This window comes from Chrysemys picta, chromosome 7 (assembly GCF_011386835.1).
Source record: "Chrysemys picta bellii isolate R12L10 chromosome 7, ASM1138683v2, whole genome shotgun sequence".
Lineage (NCBI taxonomy): Eukaryota > Metazoa > Chordata > Testudines > Emydidae > Chrysemys > Chrysemys picta.
Genome location: NC_088797.1, coordinates 124,870,483 through 124,894,840, shown reverse-complemented (window position 1 = coordinate 124,894,840; position 24,358 = coordinate 124,870,483). Strand labels below are relative to the sequence as shown.

At 46.1% G+C, this 24,358-nt stretch overlaps 1 protein-coding gene across 5 annotated transcripts in view; it reads left to right on the top strand.

Moving 5' to 3' along the window:
• Nucleotides 1-447: 447 nt before the first annotated feature.
• CNNM2 (cyclin and CBS domain divalent metal cation transport mediator 2) overlaps nt 448-24,358 on the top strand; it is a 169,351-nt gene continuing 145,440 nt past the window's right edge. For 2 of the 5 annotated variants that reach the window (XM_065552570.1, XM_065552571.1), the window contains exon 1: nt 448-2,210. In XM_065552570.1, the coding sequence (XP_065408642.1) occupies nt 644-2,210 (1,567 nt within the window). In that variant the 5' untranslated portion in view covers nt 448-643. The remainder of the gene's footprint in view (nt 2,211-24,358) is intronic. The other 3 variants (XM_065552572.1, XM_065552573.1, XM_005303486.4) reach the window with 3 other exon arrangements.

Sequence of the window (24,358 nt, the reverse complement as noted above, 5' to 3'; positions counted from 1 at the left end):
TTCCATAGTGTGAATGGAGCAGCGTGGTGCACGGACGGATGCACGCTTGCACACGCGAATGCAGGAAGCATTGATAGATGCACTCAAGCTCCAGACCCGTCTAAAGAGGCGTTGCCGAAGGCGACTGGCGGCAGGTGGTTGCCTGGGCCCCGGTGCTACCACGTCCACGTCCAGACCACTGCAAGCACGCGCCAGCTCCACCTGGGCACAGACCCGCGGAAGAGCGCGCGCCGTCGTTGGTTGCTCCCCTGGCCGTCTCCGCCCCCTGAGGCAGAGAGTCTCTGCCATTGGCTCGCAGCGTTCCGCTCGCCACGCCCCTCTCCTTTAGCGTACACACACGAGTCACGCGCTCGCCGGTTTTTTAACTCAGCGGGGAGGGGGTGGGACAGGCTTCGGCAGGGCCCTGCCCCTGCCGCCTCGGCATTGGCTGGGGGACGGCTGGTGGGCCCCGCCCAGGGGTCCCGTGCCTGCCCTGATTGGCCGCGCGCGCGGCCGGCTCCGTCCCTGGGATAGGGGTCGAAGCGGCTCCTCTCAGGGCCCGGCAGTCGGCGCCTGTGAGCTCTCGCGGGCAGCCACCGCCGCCGCCGCGGGATGCAGCCGTCCCGCTATGTTTGGCCCCGGCGGTTCTGATCCCTGACTAAAGATGGCGCTGGGCTCGGCCGCGCTGCCCGCTCGGAACATGACGGGGGGCGGGCGCGGGGCGCGGGTCCTGCTGCTGCTGCTCCTCAGCGGCTGCTTGGGCGAGCAGCCCCCGGCCGCCGCCGCCGGCGTCCCCTCCGCCGCCTCGGCCGGGGGCAGCGGGGCGCCGGGCGACGCGGAGGAGACGGTGATCATCGGGCTGCGGCTGGAGGACACGGACGACGTCTCCTTCATGGAGGGGGGCGCGCTGCGGGTGAGCGAGCGGACGCGGGTCAAGCTGCGGGTCTACGGGCAGAACATCAACAACGAGACCTGGTCCCGCATCGCCTTCACCGAGCACGAGCGGCGGCGGAGCGGGCGGCCGCCGGCCGAGCAGGAGGACGGGCCGCCGGAGGGCAGCTCCCCGCAGCGCTGCGGCATCCGCACCTCGGACATCATCATCCTGCCGCACATCGTGCTCAACCGCCGCACCTCGGGCATCATCGAGATCGAGATCAAGCCCCTGCGCAAGACCGAGAAGAGCAAGTCCTACTACCTGTGCACCTCGGTGTCGGGCCCGGCCGCGCTGGGGGCCGCCGGCCCCCCCGGGGGCGGCCCGGTCGGGGCCGACGGCCCCGCCGGCCCCCCGCCCTGGACCGAGACCACCTGGATCTACCACGATGGCGAGGACACGAAGATGATCGTGGGCGAGGAGAAGAAGTTCCTGCTGCCCTTCTGGCTGCAGGTGATCTTCATCTCGCTGCTCCTCGGCCTCTCGGGCATGTTCAGCGGCCTCAACCTGGGCCTCATGGCCCTGGACCCCATGGAGCTGCGCATCGTGCAGAACTGCGGCACCGACAAGGAGAAGAACTACGCCAAGCGCATCGAGCCGGTGCGCCGGCAGGGCAACTACCTGCTGTGCTCCCTGCTGCTGGGCAACGTGCTGGTCAACACCACCCTCACCATCCTGCTGGATGACATCGCCGGCTCTGGGCTGGTAGCCGTGGTGGTCTCCACCATCGGCATAGTCATCTTCGGCGAGATCGTGCCGCAGGCCATCTGCTCCCGTCATGGCTTGGCCGTGGGTGCCAACACCATCTTCCTCACCAAGTTCTTCATGATGATGACCTTCCCAGCCTCCTACCCTGTCAGCAAGCTGCTGGACTGCGTGTTGGGCCAGGAGATCGGCACGGTCTACAACCGCGAGAAGCTGCTTGAGATGCTGCGGGTCACCGACCCTTACAACGATCTGGTCAAGGAGGAGCTTAACATCATCCAAGGGGCGCTGGAGCTGCGCACCAAGACGGTGGAGGACGTGATGACCCCACTCCGAGACTGCTTCATGATCGCCGCTGAGGCTGTTCTGGACTTCAACACCATGTCTGAGATCATGGAGAGTGGCTACACTCGCATCCCCGTCTTCGAGGGCGACCGCTCCAACATTGTGGACCTGCTCTTTGTCAAGGACCTGGCCTTTGTGGACCCAGATGACTGCACCCCGCTCAAGACCATCACTCGCTTCTACAACCACCCGCTGCACTTTGTCTTCAACGATACCAAGCTTGATGCCATGCTGGAGGAGTTCAAGAAAGGTGGGGCCATCGGGGTCGGGGGGCTGGGGCATCTGTGGCTACCCGCCCTAGCAAGCTGGGCTGAGAGTAGAGGGATATGTGGCAGATGGGCATTTGTCCATCCCCCTTTCCCTAAAGGCTGATGTGTGGATCTGCATAGATGTGGGGCTCCTTCTGGTAAACCTGTTTCTGCCTCCCTATTTATTTGTCCACATATAGGAGCTCCGCTGATGTGGCTCTGCAAACCCCCCCCCCCCCCCCATATTGTTTGTGGTCCACACTCTCCTTCAGTTAGTCTGAGAGTAATGAAATTGGGTTGCTGCTGTAGATCCCTAATATCTTCCGGGCTTTGCACACACGTGCTGAGATAAACAAGGCTTTTAAACTTCATTCATAGATTCAGCTGGGCTATTTTGGTGCCATGCTTGTTTGTGTTAGTTCGCCCAGCTGATCTGATCGACGTTTAGGGTTTGTAGCTCATGAATAGCCTCAGGGCTTTTTGCACGTGTTTTACCATTATATTTTACTTGTTTGTTAATGCCACATGCCAGGGTTAACCCCCCCCCCCCGGTCCTTTGGCCAGTAACCACAAGCTGAGCCGTGTGTATACACAATCCTTCTAACTGATCTGCACATCCTGGTGTGTGTTATAGCATGTGTGTTGGTTGTCTAAATGTTGGATCAAAGCTACTCTGCAGTTTTGTAACGTTTACCCCAGGAATTTCCAGTCTTCCCTTAGTTGTGGGGTGAGTTCTCCTGGCAGAAACATCTGTACTTCTGTTTTGGATTTCTTTTGTCGTAAACAATGGCACAGCAAGTTTCAGCTCTGTTCCTCTGTAAAATAATAGAGCGGCTGCTTACATTGTGTAGGGAAATTTTTTCCAAAGGGCTGGGAAATGAAGTTCCAAATTAATTGCATGTTTGTGGAGACCCTTGCTGGGAAACTCAGAGCAGCGTGGGTCTCCTAAAGTCTGTCATATCCTGGGAGCTGTGATCAAAGTACTACTGAAAGGTTCAGTCACTGGGAGATAACCTCACTGAAGGAGGAGCTCCTTGGAGCACTATGCCCAGGTAAATATGGGAATATTAGAGTTAACCTTTTCTCATGGTAACTCCTGCACTTTAGATGAACTCTGTAAATGGCACCTAGGATTTTTCTAGGCAATAAGCTCTGCCATTTAAATTTCCGTTCAGCATCTGATCTGTGTGCTAAGCTTTAAATGAGCCCTATGTTTTGACTTCTAATTTAACCCAGTTACTGGGGTCTAAAGGCGGACTACATAAGCTGCAAATTTTGGATTTCCTTTTGATTAAAAACAAATGGGCTATCTTAGTTTGTAAACATTAGTAAGTGTCTCATTTGTTCATCTTGCCTAATTGAGCTAGTAATTTGAAGCTTTACAGTCCATTTCCTACCAGCGGTTTTGGAACTGCTCAAGGGGGAAGGGAGACTGAGACTCACTTGTCTCCTGACTCTCTTATTTGTAGATTCTCTAGTGTAAAAGAGCTTTGGGAAATTGAATTGGGTGCTGTCTAGCTTCAAGACTTAACTCTTGGTGTGTTAATATTGATTTCACGTTTTTTAGCAATAGTATTCTTTTCTATAAAGCCATTCAGTCTTCTTTAGTTGCTTGACTTAAGGTCAGGGTCACATGGTCTTAAATTTGGTTGAGTAGTGGTGTGCCTATCAAGGAGTTAAAATGACTTTGAAACCGCGGTTTCCCTTACTGAAGGAGTTAAATTCCACTAGATTGCTGCTAGCAGGGGTATTCTTATTTGGTTGTTGGGAGAAGCAGATTTGAGAATTTCAGCCCTTCCAGTGTGGGTGACCAGATATTCCCTGTTGTGATTCATGAGGATTATGATAAAATAGCTATCTTTTGCTTCCTCTATGTATGTACCCTGAAGATCTTTCCATTGTAGTCACTGAGGACTTGTATGCATGGGGAAATTAACCAGCTCAGGTTGTGACCCGGTGTGCCTAGAGCAGCCCTTACTGGAAATGCCAAGGTCAGGGCAGGCTGCAAAAGGGAGAGCAGATACTCCCAAGACTGGTGGATAACACTGAAGTTAAACTCCCCCAACCAGTCACAAACTGGGCTTTTGATCCCCCACATTGGTTATCAAGAAGCAAAAATGAAATCACACAGCCCCTTGTGTTTTATTCCAGTTCTATGGCTCACAATCAGCACATAGGTCCAGTACAATGAGAAGTTATTTAAAAAACTCTGCTCACGTATACAAAATGTTCTTCTGACCCCGAAGGGTCAGCCACCTACCAGGACAGTATAGGTTTGGATCTTACCCAAAATACCACGCTGCCAGCTAATCCTTTAGTGTCTAAATCTATAGGTTTATTATAAAGAAAAAAGAACAAGAAGAATGTTTTACCATTTAACAACTATCACATAGACCTCTACCTCGATAGAACGCTGTCTCTGGGAGCCAAAAAATCTTACCGCGTTATATCGAACTTGCTTTATTCCGCCGGAGTGCGCAGCCCCCCCCCTCCGGAGCACTGTTTTACCACGTTATATCAGAATTCGTGCTATATCGGGTCGTGTTATAGCAAGGTAGAGGTGTACCTAAAAAGACTTCAAAGTCCATATATCAGGTTCTTAGCAGTATTGGTGAGTTTGCTGGCTTGAAAGTCCCTCTGGAATACATCCACAGCTTGAATGGGTCATTCAGTCCTTTGTTCAGAGATTCAGTTTGTAGCAAAGTTCCTCCAGAGGTAAGAAGCAGGACTGAAGACAAACTTGAGATGATGCAGCTGCCCTTTATAGTCATTTTGTCATGTGTCTGGTACTTCCTTTGTTTCAAGCACAAACTCCTAGCACATGGCATTGAAAGTCCTTAGAGTTCTGTCTATAGGCAAGCCCCTGCATGCCTTGCTGAGTCATAAGGTGTAGTCCTTGGCTCCTTTCAATGGGTTCATTGTACAGCTGATGTCCCTTGATGGGCCATCAAGCAGGCCTAGTGCTGATGCCAATCTGTCTGGGGGTGTCACCCAGAAACACCGCGCAAGTTTGGAAATATAGATATACCGTACATATCTGTAACTCATAATACAAAGGTGATACAAACATATAAACAAGATGATCATACTTTGCAAATACCTTACAGGGCATATCTGGTCAGATTCCTTGCTATTTTGCAATAATGATATATCAATGATAAACATAAAGTGTCCTGCAGATTCCATACAGCATCACACAGGTATTCCAAAATAACTCCCCCATGCAAACACGCTACTCTGAGAAGGACAAAGGGTATAGAAGAGCTTCCATATGAGAAGAGATTAAAAAAGATGAACTTTTAAGCTTGGAAAAGAGATGAGTGGGGGGATATGATAGAGGTCTATAAAATCATGAATGGTATAGAGAAAGTGAATAAGGAAGTGTTGTTATTTACTCCTTCACATAACACAAGAACCAGTGGTCACCCAATGAAATTAATAGGCAGCAGGTTTAAAACAAACAGAAGGAAATACTCCACACAACACACAGCCTGTGGAACTTGTTGCCAAGTGGTGGTGGTGTATAATGGGGTTCAAAAAAGAATGAGATAAGTTCATGGAGGATAGATACATCAATGGCTATTAGCCAAGATGATCAGGGATGCAACCCCATGGTCTGGGTATCACTAGCCACTGATTGCCAGAAGCTGGGAGTGGATGACAGGTGATGGATTACTCCAGGATTGCCTGTTCTGTTCATTCGCTCTGAAGCATCTGGCATTGGTCACTGTTGGAAGACAAATACTGGGCTAGATGGATCTTTGGTCTGATCCAGTCTGGCTGTTCTTATGTTCTGAAATAAGTGACTTTTCTGGAACATGGGGGAGTTACTTTGGCATAGTTAAACTATTACAGAGTAGGTATGCCTGTCAATTTCGTTGTGTAAACAAGCCATGGTGTTAGTGCTTTTTCCATTTAAAACTGAACCCTCCCCCCCCCCCCCCCCCCCCGGAAATGTTTCCTTAAAATACCAACTCTGTCCTAACCCAAGTTCCTGTTCAAGCATAGATATGCTGGAGATGAAGTGCTTCTTTTGTGCCTTTTGAAACTAGCGCAAACATCTGATAGATTTGGGAAATTTTTTTGCAAAAGTCAGAACCTTTTGAGGAACACTTCACTAGGGGAAACTTGCACATTTTCATGGGAATTTAGTTCGTTTTCAGGAGAACATTTTACTATCCTGCACTTCATTCATTTCCAGCACCGTAGAAAGCTTATGATATCATAACCATCCCCTTCCTTCCCCTCCCTGTACGCTGTCCACAATTTCTTGTCATGGGCATGTAAATGTTACAGTGCTGTCATAGAGTGAGTACTTAAAATAGTAAAGAAATGACCTGTTTTCTCTGAAAACACATTAGTCTGTCAGACAGGGATTGAAGCTCATTTTGTTTAGATGGAAACTTTTAGATGGGACCCCCCCCCACGCCCCATTTCTAAGCTGAACAATATAGACTGGAAACTTACAAGGAAAAGCTGGAAAAACTCACCTGCACTGGGGCCTTGTGGGGTATATGCCCCCGATTATTTTGGAAGAGGAATTGATGGCTTTATACTTGATCTGACCTCCGGGCTGTGCTCCTGTATGGTGTGGTGCTGAGCAAATTATAAATCTATAATATTTTGAGTGTAATTAAAAATATGAAACAAATGGAGCTGCACTACCACCCACTCTCATTTAACGTCTTAAAGTATGAATAAACGTTACTTACAAAGTAGTAAGCAGAAGGATGGTTTCAAAAAAAGCTTGTGAAAATGGAACAGTTTGCTCTTGTCCACAAGACCTTGAATAACTGCTGTCAGATCCTTCTGTATGTGACGTGCACACACTGTTTTAGCTCATCATTCTCTCTCTCTCTCCCTGTTTGTTTAGAAAGAATACAAAACAAATTGAGGCCTCTCCCGTAGACATAGGGGACCTAACTACTTTTGTCAGTGCACAGGAAGAAGGGCATGCGTATGTATGTAACACTTGCTACTGTTCCTGAGCGATGCTCTCCACTAATGGGAGGGTAGGTCCCATAGACGGGAATAACTCTAATCTGTATTAGTATCGGCTCTGTTGCTGTAAGGAGGAGCAAGGGAATGTAGCATACAAGGAGTTGAATCAGTGGTCTAGAATCCACGGTGGGGAGTGAATTAGGGAAAGAAAAAATCTTATGTCTTGGAAAGAACTTAGTGGACATCTCTCCACTTGCATCCCTTTCCCAGTTGACAAGTGTTTCTAGCGACGCTGTTTCCCGAGGCCCTAGCTGAATGCTATCTAGCTTTTGTGCTTGCTGTTTCTTTTTGCTGGCTGATCTTTGCATGTGTGATCCTAAATCCAACGCGTTCTATTTCTAGCTCCCTGCATGCCAAAGCTGCAAGAATTGTGTTGTAATACTAATAGTGTAAAACTGGCACACTTAACATGAACCATTGTACAGCAGCTTTTATGGTGTCCTTTACGGCTTTGGTATGCAGCAGTTTCTCAATCAGTTTCTTTATATCTGCTACAGTAGGAGATCTGGGGACTTTGAATCTTGTGTTTTGATCTTGTTTTATCTGTTTGCTACTACATCATTCTAAATATCAGAGTGGGGAATGAATAACCTGTTCCATAAATGTGGTGGTAATGCAAGGTAACTGTGTGTTGCAATTCTGAAGCAATGCAGCTCTTATGTTTATTTTCATATTTACAAAGCAGTTATAGAAAGTGTTTTTGATTCCTCATTAAAATCAATGCTAATTAATCTGGACCCTGAGAATTTCCCCTCCCTGGAACTCATGTCAGATTTAACCGTGATCTAGGAGTTGTTTGGTTTCACATACTAGACATCTTGTCTCTCAGTAGTGCATACGTTTGATACCCATGTTCCTAGTCTAGGCTCTACTCGGTGCTCGGGACCTATAAAATATATAGGGGTGTGTTCTTAATGTAAGTGCATCAGGACTCTTCTTTAGCTGTCTTCTCTATTGGAAGAGTAGAGTAGTGGATGATTAGAGCCATAAGGATGCAAAACTAGGTATTTTCCTTGTCTTCAGTTCATGTGACAGTAGATCAAGTCAGAAATTCACTCTGTTTACGCTCAAGCTAGGTACCTCTTTGATGTAGCTATAGCTCAAAACTGTTCATAGATTCTAGCACTGGAAGGGACCTCGAGAGGTCATAGAGTCCAGTCCCCGCATGGCAGGACCAAATACTGTCTAGACCATCCCTCATAGACATTTATCTAACCTACTCTTAAATATCTCCAGAGATGGAGATTCCACAACCTCCCTAGGCAATTTATTCCAGTGTTTAACCACCCTGACAGTTAGGAACTTTTTTCCTAATGTCCAACCTAGACCCCCCTTGCTGCAGTTTAAGCCCATTGCTTCTTGTTCTATCCTTAGAGGCTAAGGTGAACAAGTTTTCTCCCTCCTCCTTATGACACCCTTTTAGATACCTGAAAACTGCTATCATGTCCCCTCTCAGTCTTCTCTTTTTTTTTCCAAACTAAACAAACCCAATTCCTTCAGCCTTCCTTCATAGGTCATGTTCTCAAGACCTTTAATCATTCTTGTTGCTCTTCTCTGGACCCTTTCCAATTTTTCCACATCTTTCTTGAAATGCGGTGCCCAGAACTGGAAACAATACTCCAGCTGAGGCCTAACCAGAGCAGAGTATCGCGGAAGAATGACTTCTCGTGTCTTGCTCACAACACACCTGTTAATACATCCCAGAATCATGTTTGCTTTTTTTGCAACAGCATCACACTGTTGACTCATATTTAGCTTGTGGTCCACTATAACCCCTAGATCCCTTTCTGCCGTACTCCTTCCTAGACAGTCTCTTCCCATTCTGTATGTGTGAAATTGATTTTTCCTTCCTAAGTGGAGCACTTTGCATTTGTCTTTGTTAAACTTCATCCTGTTTAACTCAGACCATTTCTCCAATTTGTCCAGATCATTTTGAATTATGACCCTGTCCTCCAAAGCAGTTGCAATCCCTCCCAGTTTGGTATCATCCACAAACTTAATAAGCGTACTTTCTATGCCAATATCTAAGTAAAATAACTTTGTGCAGTTATTTTTCTTAATTTTTTAAGTGACAGAGAAATGTGATTCAGAACATGAGCTCCAATCAAGCCAAACTGTAATTTATAATTTCTCACATGGGCAGGCTTTGACTAATGGGTGTGAAATGCCCATTTTCTACCAGATAACCCACTAGGATCTGTTTCTTCTGTGCAGTTAGTTTCTTGATTAATGTTGTGGTCATAGGCCCAAATAAGAGAAGAATCTGAATAAATCTCCCGTGGCGATTATAAGAAGCTTGTAAAACTGTTTCTTGGAAAACAATGTACATTAAAGTTGCCTGTTGCTGTGTTAATAAAAGGGTTCCATGGGCCTTATAGAGGAATAACCTGCATAAAGAAGTGGAAATATGGAGGTTCAGTTTGGAGTTTGTGAAATGTTTTATTTGGGGGGAGTGGGATGGGAATTTGCCTCCATGAAATAGGCTTTTAGCACTCAGACTGCAGATTTCTCTCCTCTTGCCTCTAGCCCCAGACTGAGATCTGTATGAGGGGCAAATGCCACATGGCACCAAACTGCCTCTTGCCATACAAAATGATGGGGGTCTAAATTAGCTGTTACCACTCAAGAAAGAGACCTTGGAGTCATTGTGGATAGTGCTCTGAAAAGCTTCACTCAATAAGCAGCAGCGTTCAAAAAAGCTAACAGAATTTTAGGAACCATTAGGAAAGGGATAGTAAGACAGAGAATATCATAATGCCACTATATAAATCCATGTTATGCCCACACGTTGCATACTGAGTGCAGTACTGATCACCCCATCTCAAAAAAGATGTATATTAGAATTGGAAAAGGTACAGAGAAGGGCACCAAAATGATTAAGGGTGTGAAACAGCTTTCATATGAGGAGAGATTAAAAAGACTGGGACTCTTCATCTTGGAAAAGAGACAACTAAGGGGGGGTTACGGTAGAGGTCTATAAAATCATGAATGGTGTGGAGAATGTGTTATTTAGTCCTTTATATAACACAAGAACCAGGGGTCACCCAATGAAATGAATAGGCAGCAGGTTTAAACAAACAAAAAGGAAGTAGGTTTCAGTGTGGTAGCCGTGTTAGTCTGTATCAGCAAAAAGAACGAGGAGTCCTTGTGGCACCTTAGAGACTAACACATTTATTTGAGCATAAGCTTTCATGGGCTAGGAAGTACTTCTTCATGCAACTCCCAGTCATGCAGTGGAACTCGTTGCCAGGGGATGTTGTGAAGGCCAAAAGTATAACTAGCTTCAAAAAAGAATTAATTTCATGGAGGGATAGGTTCATCAAAAGTGATTAGCCAAGATGGTCAGGGATGCAACCCCATGATGTGGGTGTCCCTTGCCTCTGACTGTCAGAAGCTGGGAGTGGATGACAGGGGATGGATCACGTGATTGCCTGTTTTGTTCATCCCTTCTGAAGCATTTGGCATTGGCCGCTGTTGGAAGACAGGATAGTGGGCTAGATGGGCCATTGGTCTGACCCACAGTATGGCTCTTATGTCTCTCTGACAGTATAGCTCTTACAGTTACTGTGCTGCCAGAGGCCTCAACTGCTGCTGGACTTGCAGGACTCCTTGGGGCCATGTGCTCATTCCCACACTGTATAGAGGGAAGATACGGGTTGCTGCAGGCAGAACTTGCTCTGGCATGGTCGAGTGGGGAGTAGAAGAACATGTTGGGGAGCACTCACCAGTTCTCCTGTCTTCCAAACAGGTGTGTATCCCCCCACCTTGTTGCGAGGCTTCTGCAGGCCCTAGGGAAAGAGGGGAGCATGCTGTTTTGAGTCAGCTCTCCCTTTCATGCCACCCCATGTCAGAATCGCAGGTGCAGTTTCTGCTCAGAAGTGATATGGGGCATCAGGTCCAGGTTAGGAGACTACTAGGGAGAGGTTTAAGCAAATTGGCAGCTTTTTAAAACTTTCCTTGAACAGTTGAGATTTGAATCAGTGACATTCACAGGATTCTCTGAATTTACAAACGATCAGTAACTTGTTGGGTCTGCACTCAGACGGAACAAGCAGTCACCTGTTTGTTCCTGCACTTGTTTATGAAGTCTGCAAACCCTTACATTCCTCCAGTGAAGCAGATGGTAGTGAGTTTGCACTTCAGCTGGGGAATTAACCAGGTTTCTATCTGGCTCCTCCTTCCCTAGCCATCGGTGCTAAGCACAGGTGTAAAAACAAGTCAGCTCTCCTGGCTGAAAGAACTAATTGATTAGATAATAAATAACAGGTTCTCTCCCCTCACCCAACGCCCTAAAGAGTCACTGTCAGTCACTCCTTTCAAACTCTGCATGTCTTTCTGTCTTCCGTCTTGAGTCTCTACTGTCTAATGTAATGAATAGCTGTTCACTTCCTCACTAAGGCTACGTCTTCACTACCCGCCAATTTAGGCGGGTATAAATTGATCTCTCGGGGATCGAATTATCGTGTCCCGTCGGGACGTGACAATCGATCCCCGAATCGACGCTTGTACTCCACCAGTGCAGGTAGGAGTAAGCGCCGTCGACGGGGGAGCCGCGGAGGTTGATTTGCCGCCGTCTATTCGTGAAGCTGAATTTTCCTATCTTTAATCGACCCCCCCCCGTAGTGAAGACATAGCCTAAGGAGTGTTGATTTGTTAGCAGCAAATCTTTGTGAGATGAACATCTTTATAAGAGCCTGTTTGTGAAACAAATCAGGGAAACGTGACTAACGCCTCGGGTAGAAATGCAAAGTAGGAATTCTGAATTTTATTGACCGGCTAATGTCCCTTCCTTGTTGATGGACGATTATGCCACATACCATTTTTGTCGGTCACTTTCTTTGTCTTGGAACTGACCTTTGTCATGGAGATCAGGAGCATCCAAATAACTGATGTCGGTGGCGAGTCCTTGGAGCACGACCATGGTTAGGTTATTGGTGGCAACACTTAAAGGGCAAGAGAGGGGCATTGTTTCCAAAGAGATTTGCTTTGCCTTGAAATGATGAGGGCCACGAACTGGGGCATGGCAATAGTTGGTCTCTTTATTCAGTAGCAAAGAATATAACTCACAACTGCGAGATGACTCCACTGGGTAGTTTGACAGTCTATTTTTTTTTTCTATTGATGCTTCTGCATAGAACATCTGTTAATATTAACGGAGGTAACTTACTTCAATCCCTTATGTACTGGTGGAAGAATAGCCACAGTGCTGACACAGAGGGGTGGAACATGCAATTGAGAATGGAAGGAGAGGGAGACTTGCGGAGTAAACTACTCCACTGTCCCTCTCCAGCCTGACTTAGCTAATGTAAGCCACACTGCAACCTGAGGCTGTGAGAAGTGTTCTTTCCCATGGATATATCTCATATGTATTGTTGATATTTGAAGCTTTGTTGCCCAGAGTCTCTGAATAACCATGTTGATGGATGGGATAGAAGTCTCTCAGGCAATATGATGATCTGGGTCATGTAAGTATTAAATAGGACACTTTACATCTTGTCCTTTTATTTCTATGACTTGAATGAAAATCTCCACTCATTTTTTGTTTGTTCTTTTTTTCTTCTAGTAAAGATAAAATACGTGTCCATTGCCTATTGAGGTCTCACAGGCCTTCGTGCAATAGAATAGAAGATGTAATAAAGATGTGACACACAGGAGTGCTATGAAGAGGCTGATCTTAATTTCCAGGCTCCAGCAGACTGATATAGATTACAAAAAAGTTACACCCTTGTAACATGGCAGGGGGTAGTGTCCATGGACTTGAGTGGCTACAACTGAAGCACAGTGAAATTGAATGTGGTTACGTCAGGGTCTAAGAGTATTCTGTAGTCCAAGCCCGTAGTCGCTTAATTTGAATCCATTGCACTGTTATACGGCAGTCACTGGAAATTTGCAGCTCCCACATGCTAAGGAGAGGCTTGCTTGAGCTTCGCAGCTGAATTGCCTAAATATTCTGTCCTCGGTGGGTTGGGCAGGACTTTCCTGCAGTTGCAGGTCTGAGCTGCAGTGACCAGAGCTGAGGCTAGGCACTTGAACTGATCAGGGAACCTGTCTCTCATGTGCTTTTAGTGATCCCTCTGGACTCAGGCAGTGTGGAGGAGTAAGCTACCTAATTTGAATGGGTAGAGGACAAGAGTTGGACCTGGTTAGTAGGCTGGGACAAGGAGCCTGTGAGGCGGGGACTGGAGGCTGGTAGAGCAGGAGGGAAAATGGACTAAGAGTTGGGTGAGTGTGGAGGCTGGGATTGGGACTGGATGGGCAAGGAGACTGGGACCGGGAGCTGTGAAACCCATAGTGTGGCATCCCCCTCTTGTGCTGGTCCACATAGCGGAGGTAAGTGGTCACTCTCTGTCAGTACTCCCTTAGGCTGGCACTTGAGCTGATGGTTCCAACTTTGTTGATGAACCATCTAGTGTCAGAATGATGCCACATGATGGAATTTGTTTTTTTCAGTTTGCATTTTTCCAAAACTAGAAAATTACAAACATGCAACCTATGTTAAAAAAAAAATGGAGTGGAAAGTCAAGCATTGAGAAGTTACAAAATGCAAGAATTAAGGGTTATTGTGCAACCTTAATTTGACTCTGTTGTGCATATGCATCGTGATAATCTTTCACTGTATAATCGCATACTATCTTTACCACAAGATCACTGAGGAAGAATATGATAGAAGAAATAAGAGCTTGAGAAACTCCTATGTTATCAACTCTTATCAACCTCTTTAGTACTGTGTACTAAAACAGGGGCGTGGGACAAATAATGGCCCCTCGGTCAGCCTAGTATATCAGAGTTCTTCCACTGAAATGCTCCCAGAACCATTAGCATTTACCTGATTACAGTGGAATTCATCAGCAATCCTTCCACTTGGCAATATGGGCCATCATCGTAAATGAGGAATTGAGGTAGTTTAACCCTTTCACACCTTGCTGAGCAGGCTCTGGCTTGCATTTAAATCTTTGTTGAATTTCTTCAAAATATGCAACGTGGTGGAGATGACTAGCTGATTTAGCTTGGTACGTTGCAGAGATGATATTGCCAGCTCTAAAAACTGTAGCCTATTTAGAAGATTGCAGTGTAGTCTATATGTTGTTGAATAACTGGTGTTGATTTTGCTCTTTCTCCATTTGGGAAGCAGACATTCTGCTAAGTTTCTTTCTCCTGTGCTGATGGTAAAGGAATTAAGATCTTGAGAATTTGAAATCCCACCTCATCTAAACAGTCTGCATTGTACATTAATGTTAAGGCATCAGTTGGCATTTAAATTCAGTGGGGTTGCATATAGTGGACTTAGACGAGAGGTTTTCAAAATGTGGGATGCCCCTCTCCCCCAAGGGGGTGCGCAGGAACATTTGGGGTGGGGGAATGGTGACGCCAGGTGCCTCGGGACAGTGATGCCAGATGGCTTGGGCCAACTTCCTGCTTTGAGCAGGGGGTTGGACTAGATGACCTCCGGAGGTCCCTTCCAATCCTGATATTCTATGATTGATATTCTATGAACTGCGTGCGGTGGGGCTCGAGGAGGGAGCGCCACCTCCATCCCCTGACTCACCTTAGCAGGCTACCCAGCTGTCTGGGTTGGGTGTCACAACCATAAATTGTAACTCAAAGGGAGGCTCAATGCAAAAAGTTTGAAAACTGCTGGCCTAGTCTAAAGGATTTATAAAGTGTTGTGCAGAATGTGTATCTGTCTGGTCCTAGGACTGTTTGTTTCATTAATATGTGAGCTAATGAAAAATGAGAGCTCTGAGATGTACATTTCCAAAGCTGTGTTGCAATTCCTAGCCTGTGTTGACTGATTACAGTTTTAACTTCAAGTCCTTCCCAATTCCACTAATCGAGCTCACAAAAGTAGCCCTTGACATGGGAGCAGTGCAGTGCTCTGAACCGTGCCATGTCTGGTGAGCGTGACCTGGCACTCGCAGGGGTTTGACAAGGTCCAAAACTGCAGCCTGCCAATTACAAACAGTAGCGTAAATACAAAACACTAATGAGCTGCAGCAACCAGCGCATGGCTAACAGCCCCAAATCAGCTGGCCAGTCCAGCCTAGCTCTTGCCAAGGTCACTTGATTAATTCAGGTGCATTTGTTAGTGGGATTTTTGTTTTGGTTGGTTGGGTACTGTATGCATAAATATTAACCCTTTAGTAATCTGTCTGCTACTGGGATCCAGTTTCTCCCTCAGCTCTGCTAGGGTTGAGACGAACTGGAGCTTATTAGTGTGGAGCCTACTGTCAGCTGAAGAGCAGGACAGAGGGGTCCTCTGTGCTGAACAAAGACCATGGCAGGGGACCTAAAGAGGTGTAAGAAGGAAGGGAACTATCCTAAAATGAGTCATGGGCCAGGTCTGTTACTGGTGGGACAGGGAAAGGGTAGATCAGGAGGCCCAGGATGTCCAGAAGCGTATGTGTGCTTTGTATATTAATGAAGATCAGACTTATCTGCAGGGTCCTCAGGATTGACGCATGAGTGCAGCCAGAGAAATGTCTAAAGACTCCTTCTAACTCAGAGTTTCCTGAAATGAAATAGAACGGCAAAGCCTGTACAGCTCTGGGAGAGCAAGCGTGCCAGAGTCTTCGGTCTCTCATCCTCCACAAAATAGTGTGCCAAGTCCTTAAGACAGAAGCTCTTGGCAATGCAAAGAAGCAGTTCTCCACTTGGCAGTCCAGATGAAATGGCCAGTTTTGGCACTTGAAAATGTAGGTCACAGTGATATTCTTTGACCCAAGCTCACACAGCAATAATGTACTTGACATACTTGGAACAGAACATAGTATCCTTCAATCTCTGCACTAGACACCCCCTTATCCCTGCTTTTGTGTAGCTGGCCACCATGTTATCTTTACTTCCTTGATGTCACCTGAGCTAGAGAGGCTTCAGGTGTGGTTTTTTTATTTTTATTTTTTTTTTCTTTAGAAGTTGCCTCCTTCTTTTGCTTATGCAAGTCTGGTGCAGAAGTTCTGAAGGTGTTTTCTCCGTTGTTTGTGACCATCTGTCTCTTGGGTTTCCACTCTAGAGGAACACTAGAGGACCCTTTATTAGCCTGTGAGTTGTCACAGCAGTTGTATTGCTTTTAAGTACCCGAGAACCAGACAGAACTTTCGTAGCTGATTCTCATTGAACAGAACAACTTCATAGGAAGTGCATGGCCCATTTCCTCACTGATCAGGGAATATTTCACAGGATGACTGTCTTCCAGGTGAATACCAGTATATCTTAAATTACATAATATGTGTATGTAATATACCTTAAAATCAGGTTTTCTGGCAGATCAGAAGTTAAAATACTTACTGTCCTGAAGTGCTTGTCTTGGCTATTCTTGAATTAAGACTTGTATATTTAAAAGTCCTAACCTTGGTCTTTCACCCATGTTAGTGTTACTGTTTCTCTGTAAAAGGGCCAGTAAAAAATAATAGCAAAGCAGTTCATTGTATTTGTCTGTGGCAACATACATTTTCTTGAAATTAAGATTTCTTTTAAAGGCTGGTAAGAGCCAACCAGATTTGAAAAGACTTTTGATGGAAAATACTTTGTGGATGATTTTGCTTGTATATCACACCAATTTGAGCTGTGACCTCATAAGAAAGCAGATTGTACTTGGCTGGGAGGCTACCCAAAGAACTGCTGGCTGTTTCAGAAAGTGCTGTTTTCTGGATGAGATTTAAACTAGAGGACATGTCTATTTGTGGACACTAAATACTTGGTGGTGCTGCTAATTTGCTGGTGATGTTGATCCCACTATCCTGGCTCAATGTCAGTTTGGCTAATCTAATTCTGGTTGCCTCAATTCCCCCTGCAGTTTCAATGGGTTACAATAATTTATTTTCTAACCCAAACTGTACTACTTAGTGCTAAAACAGAGGCCCAGTCATCTTCAGAGGTGGCTGCATTTAATTGTTGGGCAAAGCAACTTGTTTGAAGATCACTCGAGGACCCTGGATGAAGTATGTTTTCTAAACATGAACATAAGAGTGGCCATAATGGGTCAGGCCAATGGTCCATCTAGCTCAGTATCCTGTCTTCCAACAGTGGCTGAAGCCAGATGCTTCAGAGGGAATGAACAGAACAGAGAAATTATCGATTCCCTGTCGTCCAGTCCCAGCTTCTGGCAGTTGGAGGTTTAGTGACACCCAGAGCATGGGGCTGCCTCCCTGACTGTCCTGGCTAATAGCCATTGATGGACCTGTCCTCTATGAACTTAACAAGTTTGTTTTTGAACCTAGTTATACTTTTGTCCTTCACAACTTCCCTGGGCCACGAGTTCCACAGGTTGACTGAGTGTTGTGTGAGGAAGTACTTCCTTATGTTTGTTTAAAACCTGATGCCTATTAATTTCATTGAGTGGCCCCTGGTTCATGTGTTATGTGAAGGTGTAAATAACACTTCCTTATTCATGTCTCTGTACCTTTCATGATTTTATTGTCCTCTATTATGTCCCCCTTTAGTTGTCTCTTTTTTGAGCTGAACAGTCCCAGTCTTTTTAATCTCTCCTTGTATGGAAGCTACTTTAGAACTTTGGATCACTTGCTTCTTTTAATATCCTCTGGGGCACCTGGCATTGGCCACTGTCGGAAGACAGGATACTGGGCTAGGTGGACCATTGGTCTGAACCAGGATGACTGTTCTTATGTATCCCTTTCCTAATGGTTTCTAACATTCTGTTTTTTGACTGCTGTACATGAGCAGATGTTTTCAGAGAACTATCCAGGGTGCCTTCAAGATCTTTCTTGAGTGGTAACAGCTAATTTAGACCCCATCATTTTGTGTGTATAGTTCGATTCTGTTTTTCCAGTGTGCATTATTTTGCACTTATCAACATTGAATTTCATCTGCCATTTTTTTGAACAGTCATCCAGTTTAGTGAGATCTTTGCAGTCAGCTTTAGACTTGAATAATTTAGTGTCTGCAAACTTTGCCTTCTTGCTGCTCACTCCCTTTTCCAGATGACTTATTAATATGTTGAACAGCACTGGTCCCAGTACAGATCCTCGCACCCTGCTATTTACCTCTTTCCACTGTGAAAGCTGATAATTTATTCCTACCCTTTGTTTTCTATCTTTTAATCAGTTATGGATCCGTGAGAGAACCTTCCATCATATCCCATGATGCTTAGTTTGCTTAAGAGACTTTGGTGTTGGACCTCATTAAAGGCTTTGTCAAACTCCAAGTATGCTATATTGACTGTATCACCCTTGTCCACGTGCTTGTTGACCCCCCTTCAGAGAACTCTAATAGATTGGTGAGGCATGATTTCCCTTTACAAAAGCCATGTTGACTCTTCGCAAACATATTGTGTTCATCTGTGTGTCTGATAATTCTGTTCTTTGTTATAATTTCAACCAATTTGTCTGGTATGAAACAGTGTCATTTTAGATTTCAAGAGTATCAATACACTGAATATTGTATCTTGCAAAAATGTTGTGGTTTGTTTCCTGCCCATGGTTCTCTACTGGAAAGAGAGCGAATGTAAGAGTTCTCTAATTCTTTATGGTGGTATAATGTTTTATGGTGATATCAAAGAACAAGCTGCAGATATCTTCTTCTGATCTTTATGGTGGTGAGTAAAGCTTTATTTTATCTGTTGATCAGTAATCACGGTAACAGAAGGCTGACTCTGCCCCTTCACTAGGCTGTGTGCTGCCAGTGAACCCATTTAAGTGAATCACAAAATATCATTTCTGATTTCCTTCCGCCTCCCACCCTCTCAAGAATGTCACAGGAATTCTTCTGCTTGCCCTTTGCACTGCAAAGTTCAAGGTGCAGCCCTTCATGGCTGAAAACGAGCCTCTGGTCCCCTCTCCGTAGAAGAGACCAGGATGATCAATTGCCAGCTTTATTGCTGGTGAACGTGGAGTTGGCAATCTTTAACCATTTACAAAGAAAATATATCCTGTCAGTGTGAATCTGGTTTTGAGAAAACTGTAAGCTAGCATGGAAAGTGGGTGTGGCTCTGGGTTTCGGGCAGCCGGCCAATGCAGGCCTTGCTATCCAAGTTTTGGACATCTTTGCCTTAAGAGGTGAATGCCGCAGCTCTTGCCAGCTAGGACTCCTGTTGACAGCGAGTAAGGACTGGTACAATGTTACATTTATAACCAGTAGGGGACTTCTAGTAAATTTAGTATCCTACAAGCAGGCCTAATTCACAACTTTACCCTCTCCCATAGCGCTGGAGCTTATGGTGGGATATGATCTTCAAGGGATATTAACTTATTTTTGCCCAAGGCTAGGTAAATCATGGTTCCTGTTATATTAGCTTATCTGTCAAAATGTTCTTGTATTTACCTGTAAGCTCATGCATATGCACAAAGGAGCAGAGTTAAGGCTAACTGTCCCTCATTTGTGGGCTTGATTTCTCTCTCAAACCCTTTGACCGGTCTATTGAAATACACTTGACATCCATTCTAATTGCTTTAATATTAGAGCTGTCACAGAATAAAAACTTCTTTAAATATAAGAGGCATGGAAAAACTTACCAAACACATGCTGGCCTTTAGCTAGCATATGAGATTTGGGACAGGGGGAGATGTTCCCACCAGTAAGGACTAGGGGCAATGCTGGAGTGTGAAATCCAGTGCACAGATTCCTCTACAGGTGCTGTATGGAATTGGTTACTCTGAGATACTGTGGCTCAGTATATGTGATGCAATTTCTTGCCGCATGATAGTCTTCTGTCATTGCATGGACACTGCTTTTACTCCTGCTCAGTATTCTCGTTCATCTAAAGCACTCAGGATGGTTAGTGCTAGCACACGGTCTAGAAGAGTCTTTCTTACAGCTTATTTTGAAACCATTGATGAGCGCTTCCTGGCTGGATGTTCACTAAAGAGTGTAATTTTGCTTTCCCTCTAGTGTAAGCAGTTCCTTAGTTGCACCATGTGAATTGGATTTTTCAGAAGCAATTGTGTCTACAGAAGTGATTGTTAAATAGTAAATATTTCTTATGCAAAATCATATAGCGTGCTTTTTAGAATCTGACCACGTTAGTACAATACTTTTGGTCTCAGATCCTAGTATCATATTGTACCAACACTGTCGTAACTGCACCCACTTGATGTGTAAACTCTGCCATATTTGTTAAGTCGGGATGGGCAAACTTTTTGGCCCGAGGGCCACATCAGGGAATAGAAATTGTATGGAGGGCCATGAATGCTCACAAAATTGGGGTTGGGGTGCAGGAGGGGGTGCAGGCTCTGGGGTGGGGCTAGGGATGACGAGTTTGTGGTGTAGAAGAGTGCTCTAGGCTGGGACCAAGGGGTTCAGAGAGCAGGAGGGGGATCAGGGCTGGGGTGCAGGAAGGGGTGCAGGTTCCGGCTGGGGGTGCAGGCTCTTGGGTGGGGCTGGGTATGAGAGGTTTGGGGTGCAGGAGGGTGCTCCGGGCTTGGGGAGCAGGAGGGGGATCAGGCCTGGGGCAGGGAGTTGGGACAGGCTCAGGGGCACAGGCTCCGAGCGGCGCTTACCTCAAGCGGCTCGCGGAAGCAGTGGCATGTCCCTTCTCTGTCTCCTACACGGCGGCATGGCCAGGCGGCTCTGCACGCTGCCCCATCCACAGGCACCGCCCCTGCAGCTCCCATTGGAGCATATAGGAGCCGGAGTGGGACCATGCCGCAGCTTCCAGGAGCTGTGTGGTGCAACCCTCGACCCTGTGCCCCGCCTGGACTGCCGGAGTGGGGCCAAGCTGCGTGGTGCGGCCCCCCCAACCCTGTGCCCTGGCTGGAGTGCCAGAACGGGGCTGAGCTGCATGGTGCAGCTCCCAGCCCAGCGCCCAAACCGGTGCGGGGCTGAGCATCGCAGTGCGGCCCCAGACCCAGTGCCCCGGCCAGAGCGGGGCCGTGCAGTGCGGCGCCGAACCTGGTGCCTTGGCCAGAGCGGGGCCAAACCTTGCAGGCCAGCTTAAAACGTCTCGCGGGCCATTGTTTGCCCATCCCTGTGTTAAGTGGTAACAGTGACCTAGGTACTTAACAGACATATACAAATGCAAGAACCCTGCCCAGAGGAGCATACAACTTAGGAAACATACTTATAAGGTGGGTCAGGACAAGTGGACCAACAAAAAGCAAAGCTATTGAATGGTGAAGGTAAACATCTGTAAGTTGCATTCCACAACTATTATGTTTTGCATGCACACTATAGGCTGTGCTGTAACAGTTCTCTGCTGATGTTGACAGAAATGTAGGCTCTTGTTCTGTTAGCTGGGTAGGGAATCTCCTTTTGCTTGTGTTTACTTTCTAGAAAAGTGAGATGATACTGTGTCCCTTTCTTGTGCGTGAGGTGAAAGGGAAACTCTCAGGTTCATCCAATGCTGTGGCATTTTACCTACGTGCGACACTTTGTGTGGGTCTTATTCTTCGTGGTAGAAGCTCCTTCATCGCAACCAGCCCTAACTGTTATTTAGGGGCCTTCCTCTTGGCCACCTGGAGGCCCAAGGGGGTGCAGGATGATTTGTGACCTCTCACCAAGTGGTCATCCGTTTGAATCTAACTTGTATTGGTATTGACTGAAAGCTGCTGTGTGATGGAGTGAAATCAAATCACCAGATCATCACAGTTCATCCCTCCGTTAGCCCTCTGCTTAGACTACTAATGAAAGCTAAATACACTGAATTCACACCCTTAGAGGTCATTGTTTGAGGCAAGCTGGTACAAGACGGATAGCTAGAGTGCTCCAGTCTTTAAGGCAACTCGTCTGGCACCTTACACGAGCATCGTACGTGTGATGTGCCAGTATCCGCTTCGACTTGTTTGCAGGCCAAGGGAACCCACTGTTCTGACATGACCTATCTGACTTGAGCAATCACTTCACTCCTATGTACCTCCATCTCCTCATTGAGTTACCCCATTTTATCAATGAGCTTGGAGATCACGGGGTGAAGAGCATCTGTCTGCATGGAAAAATGTCACTTGCATTCAGATGCAGATTATATTAATGATCAGTGATCTTTTGTGTAACTGACAAATATGTGAAATAATCTCTACTTCCCACTAAAGGTATGGGAAGGAGAAAAAGATGGTGACTCCCCCCGGACCAAACTTTGCCACTAGGAATCAGCATTTCCTTCTTACTCTGCACAGAATGACACACCTGTTCTGTGTACAGAATGGATGGTTTATCTGGAAAAAATATCTCTCATCTGTAAGGAATAGGGTCAGTTAAAGTTCTTTGCTTTTCAGAACAGGTATTTTGAATTGGACAGTGCCTAGTGTACCTTTTGAAACAAGCCTTTCCTTTCAGAAGGGGGAGAGAGCAGCAGCATGCCTGTTTGAGTGTTCAGGGCACTTGCATTACAGACTCCTGCTCTGAAAGCTGGGTTTGAACTTGTTGCTGGGCTGCTGTTTGAACAGGGTCCAATTGCAAGAGGCTTTACTGCATTTCTTCCTCTAAATCATCAACCTCATGTCTTCCAGTAAAGGAAAGAATCTGGAAGTACAGCTTCCAAGAGTAGCAGTGCTGTCAACCCCTGGAACAAACAGGTTCCATCCCAGAAGTCTGAAGGGAAGTGGTCAGAGAAGGGGAACTTTTTATGTGTGTTACAGACCAATCTGGAAACAGGAAAGATACTGTGCACTAGAGAGACATTCATGTAATGCACTGAAATGCAAGGGGCCTGACTAACTTTGAAATCATATTTGCCTGAATATTGTTACTGAAGATCAGAATTGAAAAGCTAACAGTATTCCCCCCCTTCCCCCACCAAGCTTGCATTTGATAGCTATTTGCATTTAGTCCTTTACATTATCCTTGTATGGTCAGGTTCACCTGGTCTGAAAAAATCTTGTAAACATCAAGGGGAAGTAGAAATAAGATTTAAGTGTGCTCAATCAATAAATGACATTTTCTTAAAATTCGGTATCTTTCACTGTTGTAGGCAGTGTTGCTTTAGCTGTGTTGGTCCCAGGATATTAGAGACAAGGTAGGTAAGGTAATATCTTTTACTGGACCAATTTCTGTTGGTGAGGGAGACAAGTTTTCACGCTTATACTGAGCTCTTCTTCAGGGGCCTGTCAGACCCCTTGAGGTGTGGTTTTTGTCCACGGCAGGTCATGGGCCATGGTGCGCAAGCTGGTTACAGCTGCCACTGGATGGGAGCCTGGAGATGTCTGCTGCTTGGTATCTCTGCAGGCCTAGGTTCTAGACTTACAGGGTCTTGCAGTATAGTGACAGAAATTCTCCCCCATCTAGAAATGGTGGACCATTTTGGAGGGGAGCTTGCCATACTACGGCCCATGAGCTAATCATTCTAATAAATAGAGGAATTTGATCTCCGTTCTGATACTCCCCATAGAATGTCTCTGAACACCCTTGTAGGCCAAATATGGCACTGCAGATATAAACTATGCCCCATCCAAGGGTCTCCCCAGTTACTCCTCAGACGCCTTCTTAATGTATAAAGCAACCACTGTTGTTGCTTTATTCATTAATATTCTCAATAATTCTGTCCACAGTCTTAAGTGAGCATTCAAGGCCTCACTTAACTCCTTGAGCTCTGCACTAGGTTCTTTAGGTACTCAGCTTCTTTTCCTGGGCTCAGCCGTCTCACTGTTGCTTGAACAATGAAATGGTCAATCAAAGGGATATCCTCCTGTCCCAGGGTAATCAGTCTTTCAAAATATTTATCAGCTCTCCCTTAGTGTACCTTCTTTCCAAAGGGCTCACAGTGGTGTCCCAGGAGTTCCCTCTGGTCCCATCCCAGGGTAACCACAGCCTTTTTCACAGTTCGTATCTGCTTTCCTTAGACCAGCTTCCCTTCTTTCCAAAGGGTTCCAAGCAGCTTCCTCCTGCTAGCTTTGCACTTCTTCCAAGAACCTGACCCTTCCCTCAGGCCCCTACTCCCCTTCTGCAGCATTTCCTCCTCCAACTACTGCTTCTCAACCCATTTCTTATCCTCTAGCTCCAGTGTTGTCGAACCAGGGTGCACCTGTCTAGTCATCAAGAGAGCTGGATCCCCTCCACTTAAAGGGGCCAGCCACCCTGTGACACAGCACTTGTCTCTGGGGAAGATAAGGAAACCACAAACCTAAAAAAATTATTTAACCTGGTGCAAAAGACACTGCAAACACTAAAGGTAGGCTAGGATTTGGCATGCGGCTACATATGCGAGATCATCCTCAAGAGGGTGTCTCTTAATTCCTCCAAAAGGAGAAAAGGTGACATGAGGAAG